This window comes from Enoplosus armatus, chromosome 14 (assembly GCF_043641665.1).
Source record: "Enoplosus armatus isolate fEnoArm2 chromosome 14, fEnoArm2.hap1, whole genome shotgun sequence".
Classification (NCBI taxonomy): domain Eukaryota; kingdom Metazoa; phylum Chordata; class Actinopteri; order Centrarchiformes; family Enoplosidae; genus Enoplosus; species Enoplosus armatus.
The window spans coordinates 7,599,989-7,627,728 of NC_092193.1; the positions used below are offsets into that span (position 1 = coordinate 7,599,989).

The 27,740-nt window shown below is 40.4% G+C and overlaps 1 protein-coding gene across 2 annotated transcripts; it reads left to right on the top strand.

Moving 5' to 3' along the window:
* Positions 1–636: 636 nt before the first annotated feature.
* LOC139295971 (myosin IXb) lies at positions 637–27,740 on the top strand. Of its 2 annotated transcripts, none has more exons than XM_070918189.1 (41): positions 637–745; positions 1,063–1,834; positions 7,987–8,081; positions 8,183–8,245; positions 8,545–8,644; positions 9,755–9,855; positions 11,423–11,546; positions 11,859–11,948; positions 12,166–12,282; positions 12,465–12,599; positions 13,654–13,775; positions 14,452–14,593; positions 14,943–15,132; positions 15,333–15,408; positions 16,172–16,264; positions 16,390–16,429; positions 16,629–16,751; positions 16,912–16,992; positions 17,077–17,187; positions 17,719–17,841; positions 18,285–18,434; positions 18,632–18,771; positions 19,494–19,838; positions 20,041–20,122; positions 20,357–20,554; positions 21,536–21,642; positions 21,741–21,820; positions 21,946–22,130; positions 22,320–22,427; positions 22,671–22,841; positions 22,934–22,975; positions 23,066–23,177; positions 23,287–23,360; positions 23,465–23,657; positions 24,097–24,225; positions 24,847–24,952; positions 25,115–25,246; positions 25,404–25,527; positions 26,002–26,102; positions 26,186–26,307; positions 26,584–27,740. In XM_070918189.1, the coding sequence occupies exons 2-41, from the start codon at positions 1,064–1,066 to the stop codon at positions 26,859–26,861; spliced, it is 5,676 nt and encodes a 1,891-aa protein (XP_070774290.1). In that variant the 5' UTR covers positions 637–745; position 1,063; the 3' UTR covers positions 26,862–27,740. The 2 variants fall into 2 exon arrangements, with proteins under 2 accessions (XP_070774290.1, XP_070774289.1); XM_070918188.1 differs by having other exon boundaries at positions 14,943–15,130; positions 15,328–15,408.

Here is a 27,740-nt window from a genome sequence, read left to right on the forward strand (position 1 = left end):
CAGGACTACTTTTTTTAAGTAAAAGATCTGAGTACTTCTGAGCAAATATACTTACAGTAGTTACTTTACACCGCTGCCTCGATGTGGTACTATGCGCTGTGAATTGGTTGTAATACCTACAACTTACACCAGGGGGTGCTGTAACCCCACAGCTCGGCCGTAATAACACATGAGGTCAATTAAACTGCTGACTCGCGTCGCCCTCTATTAACTTCTCCTCCTCGGTAATGTGACGGTGTCACCTTCTCTCCTTCTGGTACAAACTGCTCTGGTGTCAATTTCTCGGCAGTTTCATCTCCTGTTGGCTAAAGGGTGACATCTTTCAGGTCACTGAAGGGAAAATCATCCATTTATTTCCACCTCGTCGATGGTTAGTGAGTGTGTGTGTGTGTGTGTGTGTGTGGAGAAATCTAGGAAGTAAAGTTAGCCAAAGTTTTCGAACAGGACGACGGGGAGACGTTAGTCCTCGATTTATCGAAGAAACTGTGTATTTTTTGTATTTTTAAGAGCAATAACGTCGCCGAACTGCTGGGAAATGTTTCGTCATTTAAAACTGTGAACAAGCAGTTTGTTGGCTCACCTTTTTTTGCGAAGCTCAGGTGAAGAACCTTTTTTTTTTTCTCCTCAAGTTGTTTGATTGGAGTTCGTTAACGCTAACCGGAGGTGCACTGGTCTCCCTCTTGTCTTCGCTGCTGTCAGGAGTATTTCGGCTTTTAAAGATGAAATGAGTGGTATTTCTCGAAAGGTAAGACTTATTTTGACATTTTGACGGCTGTATATGTATTTTGATGGGAATAACTGGAGATTATCGTTGATACAGTAGGCAAACATATAGACATGCACTTTTAGTGTTTTGCAAAGTTTTTATACCAGAAATAACACATTTTACTGTAAAGAGTATGTTTGGAATGTAACCTGGACTTTAACCTTTTAATTCCTAATTTATTTTCTTAATTTTAAACTGGCATTTGGTCACATTATGTGTGTGTTTCTGCAGTGGATGCTGGCAGAGAGTTGGGGCAGTGAGTTATGCTGAAGCTTGCTTGTATATCTGTATATCAGAATGAGCACTACAGATGGAGCCGGGGCTGCTGAACAGGATGGAGAGGCCCGCGTTGTGCAGATCTACCCCAGGCTGCCCCAGGACACAGTTGACTACTGTCCCCAGCAGGTCAGCGGTGGGGACACGGCGAGGACGGTCATCCACAATGCCGTGGTCACTCTGGGCCTGGATGCCAACCAGACGTACAGCCTGCTGGAGGTCAGGGAGAGCGGCGGAGAGGAGAGGTTGCTGGAGGCCGGAGACTGCCCTTTGGAGCGAGTCCTGCTGTGGCCACCAAAGACACAGAGGTGGCACCCTAAGAGCAGTGGGTACTACTTCATCCTCCAGCAGCAAGCTAACAACGGGGGCAACCAAGTAGAAAGAGAGGACTATGACGACCTCTGCAACCTCCAAACTGTGACTGAGGAGAGTATTCTGGAGGCTTTACGCCAGCGCTTCTACAGGTTAAAAATCTACACCTACGCCAGCAACATCCTCATCGCGATCAACCCCAATAAGTTCCTTCCTGTTTACTACAATCCCAAGTATGTCAAGATGTACGAGAATCAGCCACTGGGCAAACTAAGCCCTCATATATTTGCCATAGCAGACGTGGCCTTCCGTGCTATGCTGAACAGGCAGGTTAACCAGTGCATTGTGATATCTGGTGAGAGTGGTTCAGGAAAGACTGAGAGCAGCAGTTATCTCATCCACTGCCTGACTGCCCTCAGCCAGAAGACGTACTCCACCGGGCTGGAACGGACCATCCTCGGGGCTGGCCCGGTGCTAGAGGTAAGTCACTGTGATGTGAACCTGACTACACCTGCTAAAATCACTGACACCCACATCTGTTGTAGCAGTCCACACTGATAACTTCAAAGAGAGTTTTGTGTCTCATCTTTCAAAATTCTTAGATCCAGAGTCAAAACAATCAGTCAATCAACATAAAATTAATAGACAACAACTTGGGTCAAACATTTTCAAGCTCCAGGTTCTCAAATGTCAGGATTTACTTCTTAATATTATTGCAAATAGAATAGACAAGCATTGTGAAGATGTCACAATTGCTGGGAACTTTTCAGAGGTATTTATTTATTTATTTATTGTAAGTCTTTACCCTGTTTTAAAGAGGTCAAGCCGTAAACCATTTCTTGGGCAGTCCCCAGCCGTAAACCCTGGAAACTAGCAACTAACAATTATGTTCATTGTTGATTTAATCTGATGATTATTTTTCTCGATTAATAGTGGTGGTCCATAAAATGACACATAACAGTGAAAATGCCAGACATGACATTTTCATATGTCCAAAACCCAAAATACATTAAGTTAACAGTGATATAAGACAGAGAAAAGCAGCAACGAGAGAAGCTGTAACCAGAGAAAACTGTAATTTAAATGTGCCAACATTTTCTTGTTTCAGTCTCTCAAATATGAGTATTTACTGCTTGATATAAATGCAAATTGTATATTTTTTGTTTTGTACTGGTGGTTGGACAAAACAAGCAACTTGAAGATACCCCTGTGGGCTCTGGGAAATTTTTATTGGTATTTTCCTCTATTTTTGGACATAGAGTAAACAACTAATACAAAAAACGAATGACTCATTAATCAAAACAGCATGCTATGAATTTTGAGCCACTCATGTGAGCATGTTGGTTTGGCCCTCCATTTATTTCATTGAAAACATTTTGTTGAGGCATTTCCTGTTGTAACCCCCCCCCCCCCCCCCCCAAAGTGTCCCAATCTTTCACCCCATCAGAAACAAACTTGCATGTGTTGGTGGTTTAGGAAACTCCAAATGGTGCTGGTGTTTTCAGTTTAGTCAACGACACCAGTCATTCGTTGATTTAGAAAATGATAATCTTGTTGGCTTAACCAACTGATTATCTGCCTTCGCTGCAGTCTGCAGAGAATGACATGAACCAAGACTCTGCCATCCTTTTCTTCTTGTTTTATGGCTCCAGGTCAGGGTGCAGAGTCTAAATGAACATGTATTTGCATACCCTAAGTGCCCACCCTTGCCTCATGCTTTTTTTTTTTAGATATTTTTATTGAGGAAACCACTCCCTTCATACAGAAAGTATGTATCAGCTTCATGTGTTTTGCACTTCCTGCCATAAAAATATCAGTGCAATCAACAATAACCTCAAAAAGCTGTGTGATCTAAACCATGAGAGACTCTGTGGTATTTTGTTAGTCACGTATTTGTAAGAGAAGATGCAAACAAAGGAGAAAACATAAAGGGCCACAAGCATTTACCAGTTTGAATAAGAAGGTGGAAAATCTGTATCCATGCTGAATGTTCATGATCAGTAATATATCTAAATATCAGCGTTTGCGCAGTTTGTTTTGCGATGTTCCTCTCACGTTTGGAATTTCGTGAAGCTCTAACATTTCCTCAAATCAAAAAGCACCATAGAGCAAAACAGTTGTCTGTCAACTGAGAATTCCCACTTCCCAACGTCAAATTCACTCTCACACATTTATGTTATAAGATGTCTTTATTGGGTATCACAACCGCGTTGTGCTACAGTAACCGTGTCAATGAGTAACAGGACGACACATTTGCCCACATTTCCCTGTGACGTGTGCTTTCTGTTTCAGTTGTCTGTTAAATTGCGCAATGTGTTTAAATGATAGCTGACATAGAAACTAGGCCAAATGCTTTTTTAGAGAAACACACACCTCCTTGGGACTTACCAACTGTTGTGTTTCATGGGAAAAAACACTGTTTTGCAAGTGGGAAGCATAAGCTGGTTTCAGTTCATTTAAGACACAGTATTATAAAACAAAATAACTTTTATTCATGGTGATTTTTGAAAGTGCTGCTTGTGTCTCTTTACTTTGCACCTTTTAAATATGTTCCTGCACCAATATGTGGAAATTCTGTAGGAGCAGTAGATGCGGAGATTGTACTTTTTCAGATCAGTGAACAAGTGCATGGTTTATCTGTCCATCAATAGACCAACTAACCTTTTACACAAAGGATCCTGGCCCACTTTGTTACTGATCAGTGAACACAACCCCCCCCCCCCCCCCCCCCCCACCACCACACACACACACACAACCCCAAGGGGCCAGCCTGTCTTTAGACAGTGACTAAATATGGGTTCTTCCTCTCTCTGAACAAGTACAACAAGTTTCTCATTGGAAATAAGCAACAGCTTAAGTGTTTTTCCTGTTAACTGATCTTTCTGGCATTTCGTTGTTTTGTGCTCTCCTCCTAACAGCCGATCAAAGAGGCAGAGATTGAAATTGAAGTGAAAGTGGCTTGTTGTTTTGGTGTGATTTTCTGTTTTAACAGAGTGAATAAGGAACAAGCTTACTGAAGACAGAGGTCATGTGACAACAGTTGGCCTTAGGTTAAACCAGAGGAGTCCATGCACAAGTGTTTACACCAAAGCTGAATATCAATAGAGGCAAAGCCAAGGCCTATTGACAAGATTCCTGCTGTGGTAATGAGGACCAGGTTCTGTTGTTTGCCTACTGTCATCTTGGGATTTCCTTTGTCTAGATGAGTCACACCAGAAGACTCTTGTTCCTGCTTTTATCTGAAATCAAAAACCATGACTTCTTTTTCTTTCCTTCTAACTTTTAATTCAATGTTATCTCACTAGATGTAGCGGAAACTGCACGCATTTTTAATCTTCTTGGTGCTAGAAAACTGACACTGACACTGACCCTTTTTAATGTGTTGTAAGTAATGAAGATATCAAAGTATGTTATTTTGATTTTAAAATCAGGAAAAGATCTGCAGTCAATAGCCAGCAGGTGATGGCACCTTGCTTCCATTAAGAATGGCGGTTACCTGACTGGCTGAGTGGTTGTTACTCGAGGTTTGTGTTGGGTGTTGGTCATAAGGAAGCTGAGAGCTGAGCTCCACAGGGGGAATGTGCAGGGCGTTGTCTTTGAGGGAACACCGGAGAGAGAGGAGAAACAGGAACGTGTCAGAACAGGCTCAGCCAGGTCTGCTGGCAAACCTACACAACAAAGTATGAATCACCTCCTTTCTCTCTCTCTTCTTAAACCCTGTTCTCACAAATGCGCTGTTTCTCTCCTCCTTCTTTCTTTGTTTGGCTGTGGTTCAATTCAGGAATCATGGATTCTCTAAGGTCTGCATTTCAAGGCAGAATGTGGTTCCATTTTTCATCTTTAGGGCTATTTTCTATCCCAGTGTCCCCTTCTGTTGTCTGCATTTCTAGGACACTACTGGTACATATCGTTTGCAACCTTCAGTATGCATCAGTTTTTTCAGGTGATCCTTTGCAACTCATAAAAGTCAGGAAATATCACATGATGATGTCATTTAAGTGGTGATCGATCACTGAGAAATGTATTATATGAACTAGACCAGGGGTTCCCAGCCTCTTGACCACCTCAAGGGGTCAGAAGACAATTTACAGGATAGGAATGAAGATTATGCTTGACAAAATTGACAAAATTATGTTCATTTTTTCAGACCCTCCTCTTTCCTTTTTTTTTTTCATTTTCTTGTGAAATATTGGATGTTTTTAAAACCGCAAGGCCTTGGAAATGAAATATAAAAGGGTAAAAATTACTCTTTGGGTCAGTTAAAACTCATAATCATATGCAACTAGCAATGATTGGTCACAGGTAGACATTGTTAAAGAGTCCCAAGCCAAAAAGGGACATCATCAAAATGTGTGTTTATTTAATTTATAATGATGTAAAACAGAGAAAATCAGCAAATCCTCACATTTGAGAAGCTGAAACCAGATAATCTTTTTCGCTTGATAAATCAGTTAATCAATTTTAAAAGAAACAGTTTGCCAGGCGTCCGTCATTTGAACAAGTGAAATGTCACCACTCATTCTGTGAACTCATCAAACTTGTCCTAGTTTAACACTATATCCCACTTTGTTAGGAGTTTCAGGCCACATTCCTGGTGATAAACTAAATTCTGTTGACTTTTATCAGCAGAATGCATCATTAGTTTTTGTCTCCGTTAGGGAGGAAGAGCAAGTTCAACCTGGCCCTCTTCATGATACTGTCCTTCAGAGGATCAGCCCCCTAAACTGGGACGTGGCAAACACCTGTTTCCCTCCCTCTTCGTCATACCATCTTCACTTTTCTCTCCACGTGCCTTTCATCCTTTCCACACTGTATTCAACTTCTTTCTGTCTTGGTTTGATTGATCTGGTTGAAAATGAACACCATGCGTGTTTAAAAACTCACTCGCTGTATTTACAGAGGTGCACTCAGTAGGAACATTCCAGCTTCATCTGCCAGCGTGTGATCAGTACAGTATGCAGGTCTCGCTCGCTGTCTGCGTAGGCGTAACTCTGGCCTGTTAGGACACGACCCTCAGCATAGCTCACACTGGAGTGAACAACAATACCTTTAGACGCTGATGTGGGCTCAGTTTGGATTCTTCTTTTCCTTTGGGAAAAACTAAAACTTGGGAAGTAGAAGCTGATCCAGAGTCAGCTGGAGGTAATGTCATTTTACCCAGTGATTTTACTGGGTGGAATCTGTTGTGTTTATTGTTAGTGAACCTTAGTTACTGTCTCCAGTCACACAATAACAGTCAATCATAAAGTTTCCTCTTGGGGTGCAACTAATGATTATCTTCGTCATCAGTTATTCTAGCAGTTTGTTTTTCGATTAATTGTTTAGGCTAGATGATAATGACAAATGCCTTTAAACGTCTTTAAATTACTTCCTACTTTGTCTTGAAAAGTAGAGATATTTAATTTATAATCATATGAAACAGGAAAAAGCTGAAAATCCTCACATCAGACCAGCTCATGATAGCCATTTGAATCATGGCAAGTTTGTGGTGGTTGACAAATCAGTCAAACCGCTAATAGTTCCTTCACACCATCTGATTAATTTATTGTTTACTCAATGATAACATTGAGGCAACAGTAGTAGTTTTCTAGAAGTGGTCCTTTTTATAGGCCCACTATAGAAAAGATCACACAAGCAGAGCAGAAAACACCAACCACCAAAGAAGAAACTGTGTTTTAAGTGGCTGTAAAAGTGTGTTTATTCAGAAGCCTTATTGATAACTTAACAAAAGGCAGCTCAGTGGAGCTTTTATTTTCAGTGCTTGTGGCCACTTAAACATGTGCATAATAGATGTGAGTCTCCTGGTTTAACTGCATCGCTGATGAAAGCACTGAGAGTGCATTGCAGCCAGGTGGACTGAAATATAATGCAGTGACACAGGTGGGTTGGTAATGAGGGTGTTGTGGTGAATAAGAAGGCGGTTCAGTTGTAGCCTCCTGTCAGTGTTAATGTGACGGCAAACAGTTTCAGTATATGTAAATAGATCATAGAAAGTAATCACAACATCAAAAATTACATTTTCAGGAAAACATTACTGCTGTTTAGTTTTACTAATATTGTTTTTAATTATTCTCTAATTTGCCTCATTATGGGTTAATTATCAGATCTTGTTGCATTAGGTCAGAAATAAAGCTACAACAATTAGTAGATTAATTGATTAGTCGATAGAAAAAAAATGAAACAGCAACTATTTTGATAATCGTTTTGAGTCATTTTTTAAAGGAAAAAAAATCCAAACTTCTCCGGTTTAAGCTTTTCAAATGCGAATATTTTCTGTTTTGTTTCTTTTTAGTATTTTATCAAAGTAAACTGAATATCTCTGGGTTTTAGACTGACTAAAGGAGGAATTTGAAGATGCTACCTTCTGGGTGGACATTTCATTGACCAAAGATGAATCAATGAATCGAGACAGATTGATTGATAATGTGTTCGGAGTTAGACCAACTTGATCTTCAATGTTACATAAGGTTGCTAGCGGCTGCCTCCACAAACCACAGTGATTTATTTGATAGCTGCTCTGTGCAGCAAACATTTACAGTGTTTAAGTCTGGGTGCCAGTGTCTGTGAGATATATGCCCACAAATACGTCTGTTTATTTTAATGAAAACTGATGTTCCCTATGTTTTAAACAGGCCTTTGGCAACGCCAAGACTGCAGAGAATAACAACTCAAGCCGCTTTGGGAAGTTCATCCAGCTCAACTATCTGGAGAGCGGTGTCATCAGAGGGTGAGGCATCATGTTTGTGTTAGTTATGGTCAATGATGTTGGCAACCAAACCAAAGCATCAAAGGTTTTGTTGACTTTCTCTTCTTGTGTGTCTCTTGCAGGGCAATTATTGAGAAATACCTGCTAGAAAAGTGCCGCCTGGTGTCCAGAGATAAGAGTGAGAGGTATGATGAGGACTCAGTCAGATGACATTTTAAATCCTCACAGAAACACTCCTAATTCACATTTATTTTTTTATTTATGCATTCAAAGCCTGGGCATGGAAATTAATATTTTACTAATACCAACTTGGCGCACATAGTCACCAATTTGTACCTGAACCCTGACCTCTAATATAAGCAGACAACCTAACTACCTTTACAGCGTTGTATGCAGAGACATGTTGAGTAAACAACAGAGTTGAAATGAAACTTGCGTGAGCCCTGATTGACTGTATCGGCGCTCTGTGACCTCTGACCCGCAGGAACTACCACGTGTTCTACTATCTGCTGGTGGGCGCGTCCAAAGACGAGCAGGAGGAGTTTCATCTGTTAAAGCCGCAGGATTATCTCTACCTCAAGCAGGTACCTTTTATCCACACACATTACAGCGGCAGTTATAGAGAAAGGGGAGGACTGGCATAAGACACGATGCGTCATTTGATGTTATCAAATGGGGAAAACCAGCGGTAGATGTTTTCCAGAAACAGACCCTTGAAACTTCTCAACTGTAAACTGTTGCATATCAAAGTTTCCCCTGTGTAGTGAATAAATACACTTTAACTAGGCTTACAGTGCACCTGCTTTCCTTCACAATCATGGTATTATATTGAGAATTTAAGGCCATGTTTAAATACTGATACCTTTGCCTATTCAATTCTGTTTATTTATGTCTTTTGAAAATGCTGTTGTTTGATTGAACCCTGGTGTGGACTAAAAATGTTCTAACAACACTTGAAAAGGTTGGTCTCTGTCTGGTTTCAAGCAATCTGGTGCATTTTGTATGCGTGGACAATGCAACATGGACCAACTACCAGCAATTCCTCCATCATGTTCTCCAGTTTAGTACCTATTGTCCATTTATTTATTTTTACTAGCTCTTTATTTATGATTTATGATACCATTCCAGCTGCAGTCTCAACTAATTCTCATAACTAGCCACTGTATGTCTGTGCTCAGACATTAGAAAATAAATTGATGAATACGTTTAGCTTTGTCCCTGATCATGCAGAAGGCAACAAAAGGAGGAACCAATCTTCAGCTTTTGAAACTCAATTACAGATGTGAACACAACCTGGAAAATCTAATTTAGTCAAGTCAATTTATTTATAGAGCACACTTACAAATAATAACTGTTGACAAAAGTGTGTGAAACCTTGAAAATGAAAATCAATGAAAGAATAAGAGTGTGAGAATCTATAATTTTGGATGAAATAATAAAATCACAAAAGGTGTATTTCACAGCGAACTAATGAATAATAAAAACAGTGTGTCAACAGTCATGTCTTCATGAGGACTATCAAAAAGCTTAAGAAAAGAGATGATTCAGTTGTCTTGAATCTTGTTTCAACATCATTCATTATGTGTGGACAGTTTAGATTGACAGTGTAATCTGTCTCATAGGCATACACCGCTGTGGCTATGCTCAATATTCACCCCCTCTTTCTCTCCATATCTCGTCTGATTGTTCTGCAGGAAGACTTCCATTTAGATGAAGAGGAGAAACTTCGGCAGGAGTACAAGAGGCTCCATCAAGCTATGGAGATGGTTGGCTTCCTGGCCTCCACCAAGAAGCAGTATGTGGGATTTTGACTAAATTGCTGCAGGCCGGAGTCAAACTAACTAGTGTACCTACACCTACCCTTTAGGAAAAGTCAACAAAAGAGTTAATGGACCAGTAAAGTGTGCCTGTAACAAAACAATCTGACTTGGAAATGTCCAGTATTTAAGGCCAAAGATGTTTGTAAATAATAATAATTAGGTTGTTTTTTTTCTGTCAGACATGTGGGATTTGTCATCAAGGACACAACAGTACATGCCAGAAGGTTTAGACTGTCTCAGGAATGTATGTTATTACAGGAAAGCCCACTCACTTGGTCTGCTGAGAGGGTGAAGACAGCTAAGGATTCCAGAAATATTTGAAAGAAATGTTTGTTGTGCATGGCTCAGCAACATTTCACTCTGCCTCACAATCAGTGTTAACATCGTTTACAGTGACACTGCACAGCTCTCAGTTAGCTGTACCAATCTAAAAACTATGTAGGTAGGCGAAGTAATTTGTAATTTAACTGAACACTGAAGAGTTTCTGCTTTTTATGCTGGTGTCAGTAACAGGTCAGAGCTTGTCAAGTCAAGCAGGAGAAAAATGCAGCAAGCATGTCGACAAGCGCCTGACAGCCTCGGGACACGGCGTACACATAAAAGCGCGTTTGTAACCTGTTCAGGTTGGTGAATAACCAAACTGAAGACACAGTAACTGTTAGTGAATAAATCTACAGAGCAGTGTATAGTTGGGAATGTAACGGGCATAAAGTCAGGAACTATGGCCAAAGTGAAATTATTATTTCTGTAATCAAGGGCTTCATACATTCCTAAGCAAACACCTCTAGTGCAGTCACTGAGATCCAGTGGAGAACTGGTTGTGCACAAAGCACATTTACAGAAGGTTGATCTAACTCACTAACTCTTGACCTGCATGTACAGCTTGTTTTTGTAGCTGATGACATATATCAATATAGAAAAATAGATAATGTTAATCTCAACTACTATTAACTTCTGCAGTACTAGATGTGCTTGCTAGAAGGCAACACTGATGTGTTTATGTCAACACGGCAACGTTTAGCCTACCAGACACTGTTAGTCGGTTATAGCTGTGGGTTATTACTGACGTACTGATGAACTAGTAGCAAGAAAAAGAGATATGAATGAGATACAGTGTTCAGTATATATGAGAGTATGAGAAGAATTATCAGTCACTAAGAAATAAACTGAACTGAGTGTCCCTGCCCCGCTCTACTTCACTCCTGTAGCAACCTAAAAGATTGAAGTCAGGTCAGCTTGATTAGTGATAAAATGTTCAATTCTTAGTGTAACATAACTACATTTCATTGAATTGTGGTGGGATGGCCAAGTTAGACATTTAGCATTGCATTTAGTTGTTCTGTTATTCTAAAATTGAGGATTTAAAAACCACTCATGCTATCTGTGTGTGTGTGTGTGTGTGTGTGTGTGTGTGTGTGTGTGTGTGTGTGTGTGTGTGTGTGTGTGTGTGTGTGTGTGTGTGTGTGTGTGTGTGTGTGTGTGTGTGTGTGTGTGTGTGTGTGTGTGTGTGTGTGTGTGTGTGTGTGTGTGTCCACTATGCAGCATATTTTCCATCCTCTCTGCCATCCTGCACCTGGGCAATGTGACGTACACACTGTCAGAGGACGCTGAAGTCCTGGAGGTCGGGCCTGCTGAAGTTTTATCCACACTGTCTGACCTGCTCAAAGTACGTTCCTAAAGTGAAAGTTTATTATGTATGCTAACCGATGATACACTTATACACTGCTAAATCGTCATCTGGATTTATTATCGACAGTCTCCAGTTGATTTCTAGTGTTGTTGTGCTATTTCAACAAAACCCTTGGGATGAAATCACAGCTGCGTCATCGCTACGCCTAAAATAGCTCTCCATGTTTCTTAAGAACAAACATGTTTCAACCTGTTTGTCAAATACAGTAGTTAGTGGTGATTGTGAATAATAATGTGTTACAGTATTGCAGAACTGTCTAAACTGTTTGTTTGCTTTGTTTTTTTCTAGGTGAAAAAGGAGCTACTGGTGAAGACTTTGACCAAGAGGAGAGTAGTAACTGCCAACGCCAGCGTGGTTTCACAGTACACACTACAAGAGGTATAGTATATATAGTATTAGGGCTGCCCCCTTAAGTTTAATTATTAAATCATTACATATAATTCTGTTGAATTATCATTGCTTTTTTCGTAATCCTCCTGCAAAACACTCGTCTGGTATTGTGGTCTGCATGAAATTTAAAGTTGTTTCCACCTTTTTTTCCCCATTTGAGTTGAAGTTAACTTTGTTGCTTTGTTTGATGTTTCTGTGCCGTTAGGGCTCCACAGTGCGGGACTCCATGGCCAAGTCTTTGTACAGTGCTCTGTTTGACTGGATCATCCTTCACATCAACCATGCAATGCTTAATAGACGAGACATGGAGGAGTCCGTCTCTGTAAGTTACATGATGCAATTTAGGGCTGCACTGTATCTGAAGTCATATTGCATTGTTCATCAAAAATACACTGTATGTTTAGCAGTAATGTGCAGCTTTGTGAAGCTAATTAATTACATTACCACGTTTCCAGTATGCTGCCTTTTGTATGTTATGAATCGTCCCGTTTGTTTTGTTTTTAGTGTTTGTCCATCGGTGTCCTGGATATGTTCGGGTTCGAGAACCTCCAGACAAACAGCTTTGAGCAGCTGTGCATCAACTACACAAATGAGAAACTGCAGTTTTACATCAACCAGCACATCTTCAAGCTTGAGCAAGTAGGTGTTTTTCATTTACATTTTTCAGGGTACACGTGGTCTTATCGACTGTCGTGTTTCCTGGTGCTTTCATTAGTTTTTATCTTCCATGTTTTGGATTCTTCTTCTTCTTCTTCTTCTTCTTCTTCTTCTTCTTCTTCTTCTTCTTCTTCTTCTTCTTCTTCTTCTTCTTCTTCTTCTTCTTCTTCTTCTTCTTCTTCTTCTTCTTCTTCTTCTTCTTCTTCTTCTTCTTCTTCTTCTTCTTCTTCTTCTTCTTCTTCTTCTTCTTCTTCTTCTTCTTCTTCTTCTTCTTCTTCTTCTTCTTCTTCTTCTTCTTCTTCTTCTTCTTCTTCTTCTTCTTCTTCTTCTTCTTCTTCTTCTTCTTCTTCTTCTTCTTCTTCTTCTTCTTCTTCTTCTTCTTCGAGAGAGAGAGAGAGAGAGAGAGAGAGAGAGAGAGAGAGAGAGAGAGAGAGAGAGAGAGAGAGAGAGAGAGAGAGAGAGAGAGAGAGAGAGAGAGAGAGAGAGAGAGAGAGAGAGAGAGACAGAGACAGAGACAGAGACAGAGAGAGAGATGTATGGCAGCACTAGCAGTAGAAATAGCAGCTATAATTATAATAATAATGGAAATATGACTGATAATAATAGTTACAGCTGTAATAATAGCTGAGATTAATAATAGCAATAACAGCTTTAATAGTAACAGAACTACGACTAAACATAATAACTGTAGTGATGAGAGTCAAGCAGGCCCGTGGCGGCAGCAGCCAGGCATACCAGGACCACGATTCACAGGAACCTGCGAGATGACAAAGCACAAAGAAACTCCGGGGAAGATATAAAGTTAGTAATATGCATTGGAGGGACATGAATGTGTAAAGATGGAGAGGGAGAGGAGGAAAGCTCAGTGCATCATGGGAAGTCCCCCAGCAGTCTAGGCCTATAGGAGCATAACAAGGGCTGGTGCAGGCAGGCCTGAGCCAGCCCTAACTATAAGCGTTATCAAAAAGCAAAGTTTTAAGCCTCCTCTTACTTCACCTGAGTAACCTGATTATGTGATATGATAAATATATTCCAGGAAGATTATGTGTCAGAGGGCATCAACTGGCAAAACATCGACTACACTGACAACAGTGGCTGCATTCAGCTGATCAGCATGAAGTCATCAGGACTCTTTGATCTGCTGGATAAGGAGAGCAAGTAGGTGAACTTTGCTTGTAAAATTATGCCCTGCTGTGCGTTCTCACACTCAACATATGATGGTAATATGGAAATCAAGGCATGCAAAAGACATTCAAATACAGTGTAGTGACAGACTGGTCCCTCTAGCTCGTCTTAGTTGTAACATTTTGCAAAAGGGCTCAGGGGACAGAGAGGAATAATTATTTTCTTGAACAAGAAATGCCCCAAAAAATATGTCCTGGGTTTCCTTTACACCTCATAACACAAAACACAGATTCAATAAATGTAATTTCAGCTTGTTTTCCAGACCAATCGCAACTAACTACTAGCTAGAAGTATAACTGGATGATACAGTTTAAATCAAAGTCATGATATTTCTTCTCTGGGATGTTGATATGGCTTAGTAAGCAAAACTTCATACATGAGCATTTCAAATTTATATCAAACAAACCTATAAAAATAATATTTCCTTAAAGGGTTTTCAGTTCAAAAATGCTCTAGTTAGACCACAGTATTGTATATCAAAATATCATCATATCATTAATTTAATATTGAATTATTACGAGTCCAGTGTTTTTTTTTTGACTGATGCAGTCATTCCTGTTGCTGTTGACTTTCTATTTTAAGTTGGCCTCATTGTCTTTCCCAGATATCGTGTTGATATTGATATTCTGTCCTCTCTGTGTATCTTCAGCCTCCCTCAGGCCACAGATGAAACCCTGTTGGACAAGTTGAAGCAGCAGCATCAGGACAACTCATTCTTTGTACCCTCTTCAAATACAGAGCAGACTTTTGTCATTCGACACTTTGCTGGGAGGGTTAAATATAACATCAAGGTGGAGTATATTTACCATGCTGAACACATCTTTATTCTACAAAGTAAATAATAATTTTCCCATCTACATTTTGAATTCAGTAAAGGAATCATTCAGTTCTACCACTGTATCATAGTGCTGGTCTGCAGTAGCCTTGTTTGATAAGCCACCGTGGGAAAAACCTGGAAAATCTGTGAACTAAGTGAATGATTAATGCTGCTCCCTCCCCCAAGAAGGCAGTTGTTGCACTGTGAAGTTTAAAGTTGGGAATACATGTAATGAATGTGGAGCGCCACAGATTCCCTGTTGTGTAACTACAGCAAGAATAAAGGTATACAGCATCTTAATCATGATTCTTCTTGTCCTTCAGGATTTCCGGCAGAAAAACACAGAGCACATGCGTCCTGAAGTCGTATCCCTTCTACGGACCAGTGAGCGGGCATTCCTGCATCACTTGGTTGCATCCAGTCCAGAAGCTCTGTTCCGATGGGGAGTCCTCCGAGCCACCATTCGCATCCTCACAGTATTCAAGAACATGGGACGCCAGCGGGCAGAATTAAGTAGGTAGCTGTAGTGCTTTTTTTTTAGCTGCAACCAGCAGCTAAAGTAAATAACCTTGTAAAACTGTGGATGTGTCTTTGCAGGACAAACTAGTCACAGTTAAACAAACATGTCATTCCTGATAAGCTGACTTTTTCTAAATGACTCTCCATCTCATCAAGATGCTTTCTTTTTCTCTTTATTGTTATTGTCACCACAGTAGCTTCCAGAAAAGGCTCCCGCAAGTCCCTCAAAGACATGAAACAGCGCAGCAGTGCTGTGGACAGACTGTCCAGGTAAATCTACTACACTGGTGCATTTGTTGTGGATTTTACTGCCACTGACATGTCTCTCTTCCACTTTGACTTGATTTTCATTTTGATACAACTAAATGTATTCAAACTGAGCATGGCAAGCCTTTTCTGTTTTAGAACATTAACTATTGATTAACGACTGTAGACATCAACCATCCAGGTTTCATTCAAAAACAGTACCAACTTTAAAGTACCAAAGTTCATTATTTTCTTTTCATTTTTCCATACATTCTCTCACTTATTTATTCTTAGTTAAGGTCTATTTATTCAGGGAGTCGTTGAGATCAAGACCTTTTTTTCTAAAGAGACCTGAGAATAAATTACATATACACAAGTTACAGTTCACTCCAGTAGTAAGGTGCATAGTACCGGAAACCAGTCTTCCCAGGTTCACAGTTGGTATGAGGAACTTTTAAAGCCAGCCTATCTTGTGATCTGGTGTCATGGTTATTACCTCTCTGCCCTCACAGCGGTGGGAGTCTTTCCCAGCATACAGTTGGTGGAAGGCAGGGAAACACCCTCATCATGGTTTCAGTCCATCGCAGGACTAACATGAAACATTTCCTGAACACAAAGAATATTCCCTTTTGTGTACATTTTTCAAAGACAAAATAGTTACCCAGAGGTAACAACGTACGTGGCTTAACAGTAATGAACACCTGTAAATATGCTTGTCAAAAGGCAAATACCTTTAAAAATAATTAAAGTTAAAAGAAAAGTTAAAGTACCTCTCTGACATTTACAGCCACAGCCTGACTCTGGATTTCTCCTTTGATCGCTCGGATGAACTTCCTATTGATGTATTTGAAGACATCTTTACCAATTATGAAAAAAGAAAGTAAGTCGGCCATATGGATTTAGTTATTAACACACTGTTTTTGATATGTTATGCTTCGTCTTCTCACGTTATATTTCCAGAGCTGTGTGTTGAATGGAGCGTCATGTTGTCTGTATTTTCTTCAGGAAAAGTAGAGGCGGTCGACAGAAACAGCTCATTCCAAAGGTAAAGAGTTAGTAATGGGTGCAGTCATGAAATCACTTCTACAGAGATGTTTGTACGGCTCAAAAGTGAATGGGCATTCATTCCTCATTTCATTCATTTCATCTCTCTATCATCCATTCATGTGTCCATCCGAAGTACTTTTGTTACTTTTGTTTGGGAGTCAGAAAGCTCACAGACTTCATTATGTTTTATTAAACAGAAGCTCATGGATTTGCGTTCACTCCAACATGTTGTTGGTCTCACCATGCACGACCGAACCAGCAAATTCATCTTCCACCCCCATCGGAAGACAAAGCCCCCTACAGTCAGCGCTCAGTTTCAGGTTTGTCCTCTCTGTATCTGTCCTGACTATTATTGCTCTGTTTCATGAAGTCCAAGTTAAATCATGACATCATGTATGTGGGAGGGAAATGCTTGCTTTAAGTATCATCTCAAAATAATTCGACATCAACCATCACTCACTGCTGTTCTGTATCTCACAGGCCTCGCTCAGAAAGCTGATGGAGACGATTGAAAAAGCAGAGCCATTCTTTATTTTCTGTGTTCGCTCAAACGCTGAAAAGGTAACATCATCCTGGTAAATTTAGCCCTACACGTTGGACTGTTTAATGCAGTTCATCACCTGGAAAATGTTTTTGTTTTTACAGAAAGAGCTGCACTTTGATGACGAACTTGTGCTACAGCAAATCAAGTACACAGGCATACTACAGATGGTTCACATCCAGAAGTCTGGCTACAGCGCCAAATACACATTTAAGGTGGGTAACTGATGAATCAAGAAGCACTCTCATGCTAAGTTATATGAATGTATTATATTAGAAGTACTGGGGCCAGGACCAAAACTCAGATTCATGTCAGAAAAAGATTCAGCATAGGGTCTGTTTGACAAAGAGTCTTTCCAATAGCATAGTTATACCCACGCAGCCAAGGTCAAAAAGCGATGCGTGCATGTCTCTAAACAACTAAAATCCAGTCAGAATCAGTTTCCAACAAGCGTATCAAGAATTTGAGAAACAAGGTCTTCTAATCTATGCAGCTAGACAGTCTGAACCTCCTCTGACGTCAAAGGTCTTAAAGGTTGCAGTGACCTTTTTGAGTTATTCAACAGATGATTTAACAGTGATTCAGGAATTTACATATACATAGTAATTTTCTACCGTAGCAATCATCTGAGAATTATGTTGTGTGTGTGTGTGTATATATATCTCACTTAACTCTACATTCAAGGAATTTACAATGAAAAGGAAATCTAACTCACTTCCCTGATGCTGTTTTTGTCTTGATGACAGGAATTTGTGGAGAAGTTCAGAATGCTGCTTCCAAAAGGAGCCACAGCAACGCCAGAGCACATAACTGAACTGTTTGAGAAGATGGAGCTGGATAAGACCACCTATCAAATAGGCAAAACCCAGGTAAATATTCTTTATCATACCTGTAATTTATTCTGATCTTAACTCACCATGGTTCTGGGTATCTCAATGTCCAGAGGATAAAAGTAAGGTTGGAAGGTTGGAAACTTACTTTACATGGGGGTCACTCATGAGTACTGCACATACCCATGTTTCTATAATGTGTTTTGAATTTGAAACATCCAACAAATGGCATGACATACAGGGATTTTGTGAACATCAAAATGTCTCTTAGGGCAAACTGCTTTATTGTCACTGTTTGGAGAACATTGTCATGAATCAGAGAACACTGTCACTTACTAAGAAAACATTCCAGATTTAATGCTTTACATGAAGTCATAAAAGTCACAGAAGCAGTAATGCATGAACTGAAATGTACTACAGATACACAGTATAAATGTTCCCAGTGGCTTCATCATTTACATACCACTCTTTCATCTACTCAGGTGTTCCTCAAGGAGAAGGGGAGGCAACTTCTTCAAGACACTCTTAACAAAGAAGTGATGCATTACATCATCATCCTGCAGCGCTGGTTCCGTGTCTGTCTCATAAGGTTGCACTTCCTGCAAAAGAGAGACGCCACTTTGATTATACAGGTACCATTTATAGTATAAAATACTGTAAAATGAAAGACAATTGGAAATCTCCCTATGGAGACTACTAGACAATGGATGGATGTTGAAGATAGGCAGTCCCCCCAGATTGGGCTGCCAGCTAAAATAAGGAATATTCTAATAGTCTAAGAACAAATAAAGAACGTGACAACACACTAAAGGTTTCTGGTGTTTTTCAGAGGAGCTGGCGTGGGTTCTATGAGAACCAAAACCGAGCTGCTACAGTGATCCAGACAGCATGGAGGTCCTCCCTGAAGAAGTCAAAGCACCAACCCGAGGAGGACGAGAAGACGCCCGAAACCCGGCCTGGACGGGACAGGTACACATGCCACTAAGCCTACACTGCTCGCACAATAACCACATGAAATGTTGTGCTTGTGTTTGAAGAAACACTTCTCATTTAAAGCAACAGAAGCAATGTAAAAAAATGTAAACATCTATGAGTTGTTGCAGCATTTATGTCCAACTTACATGAAGAGCCTTTACTCAAATCTTGCACATTACACTGATTGCATGGATTTCAAGATGTTTTTGTTCCACACTCTCAGTAGCACATTTTGCATTAGGCGTGTCCATCTGTCAGTGAATGTCCAGGGGCATGTTTGCAACAGGTAGAAGATTATTCATAGACAATGTTATAAGCCAGTAAATGTTTTTTAAACAAACGCATAATGTTAACAAACCTTTTTGAAAGGGATTCCTTAGATTTTGTTATAAAAGTATTGTGATATGAACTTTACATTTTAACGAAATATTTACTTGCCAGTGCTCTCTGGTGGCCAAATATTAGATAGCATAAACATGTCTTGTTACTTACAGGCCAGCATACATGCCGATTATTTGTGATAAGCTATATTGGCTTAATATCAGCCCAGGTTTTATCCAGTAGTTTTGAGCAAGCAATTAGGTCATTCTTATTCAGTTTACTGTATGAGCATTTCAGGTAAAATTAGAATCAAAATAGATAATAAACCATTCACATTTATAGTATGGATACAGTTGTTGTGATGCCAGTCTGATTTAGTGGTTCTTACATAACAGCGTGACAAAAAAAGAGTTAAAGAGGCAGAACAAAGTGGAGCTCAGCCCCAACAGGACCCAGCAGCCGGACCCAGTCAACGGCCAGTCTGCACAGAGGGCCAGGAGCAAGGAGAAGCGAGAGGGCAGAGGATCCCCTCCCCCTTTCAACAGACCCCTCTCCCTCCCACTGGACCCTAAAGTTGGCAGTGATGATCGCTCCTTCAGCCCCAGTAAGGGCAGCCCGCTTCAGCGCTACAAAGATATCGGCGGCATCAAGGAGAAGGCCGAGAGGTGGAAGGAAAGACAGAGCGATGATTCGAGTCCAGAAATACGGCGACGAGACAATAGGACAGACGCCAGTATTCAGTAAGCAATCTAAACTCTACAGATGTTGGAGCTCTGTTAACATGGCCCCAACAAGCTCTTTTAATAAAGTCATAAACTTCCTTTGTCGCACCAATCTGAACATGTGTTTCTATTTTTCTTTCTAAAGTGTTACTGTTACCAATAATTGTTTTTCGTCCCACAATAGTCCAAAGCTCTGCTCTTGTTTTCTTCTGCAACACAGGCACATAGGGAAGTCCATGTCTGTTGATGAACTGTCCAGGATCAGCTCATCAGGCTCTGATAGCTCACCCTCTACCAATGAGGTAACCTTCGTCGACATGTTGTTAAATAATCCAAAACATTCAATCCATTCTTCTTTTTGCTTCTCATGTAGTTGTTGTTAGTGTCCTGTACAACAATAAAAGTCTGCATTGGTTTTTCAAAGTACTGTAGTTATGTGTGCTGTAAGCTGATAAACACATACATGGAGGCTCCTTACACGTGAATCGAACAAGGCCTCCCCGTCTGTGCCTCATCACCTTTCCTGGCCCAATTAGGCCAGGGTGCGTCTCCGCAAGCTGCCCAAACGCAAGCGGCGCTTAGCCTACGCCCGCAGCGGTTTGATGATGAACTTTGGGGGCTCCAAGGAGAGCGAGTACTGGAGCTTTCCGCTGCCTCCCATCAGTCCCCATGTGCCCAGCCTGAAGAGCTCGGCCAGTAGCGTGGATGTCCGGGCCCTCAAGTCCCAGGTCAAGGTACTGACCGAAGAGACGTTTTGACCGACCCACAGCTCTCTTCTGCATGCAGGCCTTGCATGTGTATGTGCCAGATTTACTGAAGGTTGCATTGTTCTGGCACTTCTTATTTCTGCCCTGCGGCCCAGGACAAAAGAAATATGAGCTGTTGCTTCTGAAAAACAAGAAGGAAATATCAAAGCCCATTTCCAAAGCTCATTTCTGATCTTTTTTGTCGCTTCACCCAAATGAGCCATAGGTCAGCAGGTACAGTTCCGACCCACTACAGAACATGATCAAATGCTTGAATGTCGGTGTTTTTTGGTCACTTTAAAATTAAGACAGTGATTGTGACTTAGCTCATTGCTTCATTTCCGTTCATTCTATTTATTTACAGTTGTTTTCAGTATAAAAGTACAATAGCCTTTTGATTTATTAAGTCATGAACACACCTTGCTCATATTTGTCTTTTTAACTCTACATGGCAACTTGTATTGAACTTATGGCATCATACATATGAACCAATTATTAAATTAACTCATGTTCTTCAGGTTATGGCAAAAAATCATTATACTTTAAATTGGTGCACAGGGCCAATCTGCATCTAATAATGAAGGTATAAACACAGGAATAAGATTTTAAATCTGTAAATGTGTCAATGAAATCTTACTTGTAAACATGTAAATAAATGTTCATAACACACTGACACAATGTTATTAATATATGAACTAACTTTGCTCGCACTAATTAAAACAAAAAAGGTCAGAGTTCGGTTGGTTTGCTTTGCATGATGAGTAAAACTGGTGAAGGACTACGACTGCCGTGCTAATACTTTATCATGTTGTGGTCTGGTTTGGTGGTGGGGGAGCTGTGGTGCAGCTGCTGCTGGGGGGCCATGGTGGGGAAAGAGGACAACAACATTTTTGTTTTTCTGCAAAAGTTGTTGATTCGTACATTTTATACTTTGACTTACAGCATGTTCATGTTTTGGTGCTGTTGCAGTTACCAGCAGAACCTGATGGCTCGAGGTTCAGCCTTCCGCCCAGGAGCACCAATGAGGACTCAGGACAACGGGGCTCTAACCAATCACAACTCACAACACCTGAGAAGTAAAACCCTTCACTCAGGTCAAAGGAAATTGTTCAAGGTTATGAGTTTTCAGGGTTTTAACAATACTTAATGTATTTCAATTTTTTCTTTTCTACAGGATTTGGTTTCTCAGTAAATTCCTGAAAAAGCGGACACCTAAATATTCCCCGACCAATGACTCTCCGTCAGATAAAGCCGGTAACTAAATGTTTTCAAAGACTGATTCCCCAAAGCAACAACCTTTATGTATTTAGTTGTATATAAAGTTTAGTTTAATTGTCATGTCAGACTAATAATGCCACATCTCCCTCGTGTGACTGCAGTCACCTTGGCCAACTACACTCCACATCCCTACCACATGCCAAACCAAAACAACGAGAAGGTCAGTCGAAACCCGACCATTCGAATCAGCCGGGCCACACGGGTGATGCAGTGGAACGTGTCTCTGGACCGTGAGATCACCGACCCCAAAGAGCTGCGAAACCTGGACGAATTCCTCGGCAATCAGGTGAGAGGAGGGGGATTTGAAGCACAGCAGATTGATGACTCAGGTTTTATTTATAGCAAATCTTGACACATTTGGCTCTCACTTGTTTGTACTGTGGATGGGCAGTTTTTTACAGTGCTGTCTGATACTGTAGCCCAGATCGTTTACACAATCTTAAAACCATCTTTGAAATTACCCCTTTTTCCTCAGGTGAATGAGCTGCGAACTAGAATAAAAGAGCTGTCACCAACAGAGGGCATCTTCCTCACAGCCACCATGCAGTTCAGAGAGACCATCAAAGGCATGTACTCTGTCCAGGTCAGTTCAGCTTCTTCCTCTATTCAATATAAAGTTTAATCTAGTTGGAAGAAAATACAGGGATCGGTCTTTGACACGTTTTACTACCATGTATCTACCATTCATGACGGAATGTAGATTAATTTTAGTTTTTTTTACTGTTTAAGTCACTCATAAGTCTGCTACTAAATGTTTTACAAACAAGCCAAATTAAGAGGCTTGAAGGTGGACGTGGACTTTTCATGCACACTTTGTGACCAACAGAAGCCCCAAATCGGCTACAAAGATCTGATGAAGGGCTACCACAACAAAGTGAACACACTATCAGGGTCCAAGCAGAAGGCAGAAGTCTCGCTGGTGGTCAACTTGTTTCAGTCTGTGCTGGACGGCTTTATTAGGGGCGAGATAAAACGAGGGGAGTCTGAACCAGCTAAGGTAAATTTGAGAATTTCAATCTCTAAACTACGTGATGAGTGTAAACTAGCACTTGACTCACTCATATATATCTCACTTCTGGCCTCTCTCAGGCCACCAAGACAACAAAGAAGAGGAGGAAAAAGGACAAATGTGTAAGTTGAATATCTTCACCTGCATTGTTTCTGCATGATACATCCATGTAAATCCTCCCAGTGCATTGTCTGTACATCCTCTCTCTACAGCCTAATAGTCCTCTGGATCACCTGTTCAGCACATACCAGGTGAACATTATGCAGTCATGTGACTTGTGTGGCTCCTACATCTGGGGAATGGAGAAAGCCTACATGTGCAGTGGTGAGTTCAAAGAGCTGCAAAACCACAAAATGTAACGGCATTTTTAGAAAATATAAGAGGGACATGATTAAATGTAACTCTTTTTATTTCCTTCTGTTTTTCATTTTAGCTTGCAAGTTAATATGTCACAAGAAATGCCTGACCAAAATCATCACAGATTGCTCGACACGGTGTGCCAGGCAGGTAGGAACTGACATTTTTAAATACTCCTACAAGTACTATAGTATGATATTAACTCTAAATAATAATTTTCTCATGTATACTCCCCTCGTCTTTGCTTGTGATAGGATGACAGTGTACCAGGCTCCCTTCACTTTGGGGTGCAGGTGTGTGTCCTCACCAGTAAAGCCAACCCTGTGCCCAAAGTGGTGGAGTTGCTGCTGATGCATGTGGAGTTGAACGGCCTCTACACGGAGGGTATTTACCGCAAGTCGGGCTCAGCGTGTCGAGCGAGGGAGCTCCACCAGATTCTGGAGACTGGTAAGAAAATGCTGAAACGAAATGCACAAAATTTTGTCTTAGGAACCCCACAAATCCAGTCTCCTTGACAGGTTAACATAATGTTCCTTGTGTTTTTAAGGACAGCCATAGTCAATGTAATTTTCTCCAACTTTAAGTTCACAGAAACTTTTTTCATATCTACCAGGGAGACATTTGAAATGATCAATTTCCCATATTTTCCCCACTTTGTCTTTCTTAGTCTAATCTCCTCTGTTAATTTGTATGTTTACTGTTTATTTTTTAATAATTCAAGTTCAAATTAAGGAAAATAATAACTGAAAACTTATGATAACTTATATGTTATATTTTGAAACAGGTTTAAGGAACTATAAACTCTATATTACGAAAATAATTTCTAATAAAATAAGTTTACATTTTTTGGTGCGTTTCATCTGTATGTTCTGTCTTGTGGCATCAGATCCTGAGGCAACATGTTTAGAGAACTACCCCATCCACACAATCACAGGTCTGGTTAAACGTTGGCTCAGAGAGCTGCCAGACCCCCTCATGACCTTTTCCCTCTACAACGACTTTCTGCATGCCGTGGGTGAGTAAACATTGATGGTATTAGTGTAAAACAGGAAGGTCTGCATGTGTGCATTCTGTGTCCTTGTTTTGCATTTGCACAAGTACATTCCTGATAAATGAGCTCATTTATCATGTTAGAATCAGTGGATTTTATATGTTATCTTAGATTGGAAACTAAATGGAGCTGTGGATCTGTTTAAAAGTAGCTATTGCTGTGTAACATTCTTCTACATTAAGGCAAGATGGCAGATTTCCAGAAATCCGCCTTTCCTTTTCCTGTTTCATACAAATAAATATTTTATTATTGATTAATTCTACATATTATTTTCTCAATTAGTCGATTAATCATTTTGTCCAATCAGAAAATAGTGAAAGAAATGTCCATCACAGTTTCCCAGACCAACAGTCCAAAACTCAAAGATATTCAGTTTAAAATAATATAATTTATAAAGTAAAGCGATTTTCTTTTTTTTTTTGGGGGGGGGGGGGGGCTACTTAAATGATTAATCAATTATCAAAATAGTTTTAATTTTGTTTCAGCTTCTTCTTGTCATAAATTATAAAAAAATTCTTGATGATGAAGATGATGTGTACTCTGACAAGTCTTGAAGTTCATTGATCTCCATGTTTGTTTGCACAGAGCTGCCAGAGAGAGCTGAGAGAATAAGGGCTGTATACCAAAAGGTTGATGAACTTCCTCCTGCTAATTACAACACATTGGAGCGGCTCATCTTTCACCTTGTCAGGTAGGGAGATCTTTTATTCCCTTCTACTGCTTCTACTCCTAAACTGCAATGCTTTCGTCTTGCGCGTTGCAAAGAATCCTCCCCTCCTCATGGTGATTATTTGATCCTGTTGTTTATTTGTGTGATAAAAGTCCTTTGAGATCTTGATCTGTGTCTTTTCAGGGTTGCAAAGGAGGAAGAGCACAATAAGATGTCACCAAGCTCTCTTGCTATTGTGTTTGCCCCCTGCATCCTGCGTTCACCTGATGTCAATGACCCCTTTCTTGGTATGAAGGATGTGTCCAAGACAACACAGTGAGTCACTGCACACTCCCATAACTCTCCACCGTGCCTACTGAAAAAGTCTGGCTTTAAAATACTGTATGTGTTCTCGATAGATACACTGCATGTCTTTCTAGAGATGGACATTGTTTTTATGGGTTGTATTCATCTTTGACCTTGTTGTCTGCAGGTGTGTGGAGATCCTGATCTCTGAGCAGTTCAGACGCTACACTGAGAAGATGCAGAATATCCAGGAGCTGGAATACGCAGAGGCCCTGGCTGAAAATCAGCTCAAACTAAGGAGACAAAACACGGTGAGAGAAAACTACAAGGAAGATTCATCATGAAATAACACCTCGGTCAATAATTTCAATCAGTTTTTAAGTCCAGCTGGAATATTGCAAAGATGCATAATGCATCAAGAGAGCACAGACCATGCCACAGGAAAACATCCACAGAAACGTATATTAAAGCGCTTTCTTGATTATCTACTGTACATCTGCCAGCAGTTATTGTTTCTTAAGTTATTATTCCACACATTTACACCTGGGAGATGGCCAGTATGAGTCAGCAACTGTTACCTAATGTTTAATGCAGTTTAAACAAAGAAAAACTCATTACAACTTTTTTGCATCTTAATGACTCGATAGCTAAACATCTGAAACATTCTAAAGAGTAGATTACAGAAGTTGAAAAGTGGCTAATTTTTACAATAAAATTCATCTGATTTGGAGCCAGTGTCTTCATTCATCAGCTGACACCCAACCACTACTCTGATCTCTGTGCAGGTTGTTGAAAAGCCTTCAGAGCTGGAAGTTCCAGAGCAAATACATCCGGATGAAACGGAGAGGACCCTCATCGACAGGATCAAGTCCATCAAGCAAGAAAAGTGAGCTAAGATTTCTTTCATTGAAGTTAAATGGACTGTGCGCAATGAGTTTGAATAATAACATATTTTCTTGATATTTTCAGGGTGGACTTGGCTTGCAGGTTACCTGACCTGGAGCAGGAGATCTCAGACAATGACAATCTGGACTCGTCATCTTCAATGAGCACAGAGAGCCTAGACCGCCTGGACAGCCTGGACTCGGAAGGTCAGTAGGGAGGTGAGGTACCTTCACCTTCCTCTGGGCTTAAGAAGACAACTTGCTAATAAAGTTAATGTGATTGTATTATTTTATTCATATTCCCCCACGCGTTTTTTCTATGTTGGCACCGCTGCTGTGTTACCGGACAGGCCTGTTTCAAATAAAAGAGAGGGCGGTGTTTTTTCACACAGGATTAAAATCGTTGTGAAGGTAGCCAAAGGTGGGAAAAAGGAACAACTTCTTTGCCAAATACGTTTACTAATCTGATGTTTCTCTTACCAGGAAAGGTGACCATGCGATTGAAAACCCAGAAGCCCGACTGCCCGCCTAAACCTCCTGACCTGGCACAGAGAGTCAGAAGTCTAATGGCTCTGACAGATGATGAAACGAGAGAGTTCGCACCAGGACAAAAAACAGATGTTACCCAATCCATGTGCTTCCTTCCCAGCCAAGACGACTCCTCCCCAACCGACAAGCCCCAGGTCACCAGCAAGACTTTAAATGGGAGCTTTGACGACCTGGAAATCCCTTACATTGATGATGATGAAGATCTAAGCTGAGCATAATGCTAAATTGTAATAATCGGAATATTTTCAAGTATGTGTCAATAGAAGACTTATGTCAAAAAGGAACTGTGCCTGAACTAGTTTTATAGACATTTCCATTTGTCAGTGCTGCTATGGAAACAAAGTGCTTTGAGAATTTGTATGTATTTAATGGGAGATTGTACGGACTGTCCCTTCAGGGTTTTTATAACAGATCTGGAGAAGACCTAACAGCAAGGACTACTCGGCCTCTTTATACCAATACACTGTATGTGATTTTAAACATATTTCAGAATTGTACAGTACACACTTTATAAAAGGTGGGTGTTTTGGACCAGTTCTGTGAAGCTATGTGGCCAGCTGTGTTTCATGTAGAGAAAAACAGGACAACATGATGAGGAGCAATTGAGGATACAAGTGCCTCTCTACTAATGGACATTGTTCTGAGCTCAACCATTGTGGTACTAATGGGACTTTATGGAGTTTGTGGAAAAGAAATGTCTTGCAAGTGTGCCAAAACAGTTAATAGGAGAATCAGAGTGATTCTATATTGTACAGAGTGACATTGCATTGTTGTGCAACTGAAACAGTTCAGTTCTGTTTTTCTGTTTTTCAGTTTTCAGTACATTTTTCAGTACATACTGCTGTGACTGACCACTGATTCAGTGTACCTGTAAAGGGAATGGTCATATTGCTGCCTTTTAGACTGACTGAAAATACTTCCCTCTATCACTTTTGTTGGTATTGTAAGACTGTGCAGTTTCACCAGTAAAAAAAGTTTTGTCTATACATGTAGGTTTTTTTAAAATATGCATGCCTGTACATTTTATAAGGGATGGACATCCTCCGAGTTTGACTTTTGTCACCAACTAAAATAAATGGACCCTTTTCAAA

Bases quoted from the DNA above. Each gene is read 5' to 3' on its own strand.
- LOC139295971 (XM_070918188.1), top strand. From the start codon at position 1,064: ATGAGCACTACAGATGGAGCCGGGGCTGCTGAACAGGATGGAGAGGCC. The intron at 9,856-11,422 runs GTATGTGGGATT...TCCACTATGCAG, and splicing joins CTGGCCTCCACCAAGAAGCA to CATATTTTCCATCCTCTCTG. The intron at 25,247-25,403 runs GTGAGTCACTGC...TGTTGTCTGCAG, and splicing joins GATGTGTCCAAGACAACACA to GTGTGTGGAGATCCTGATCT.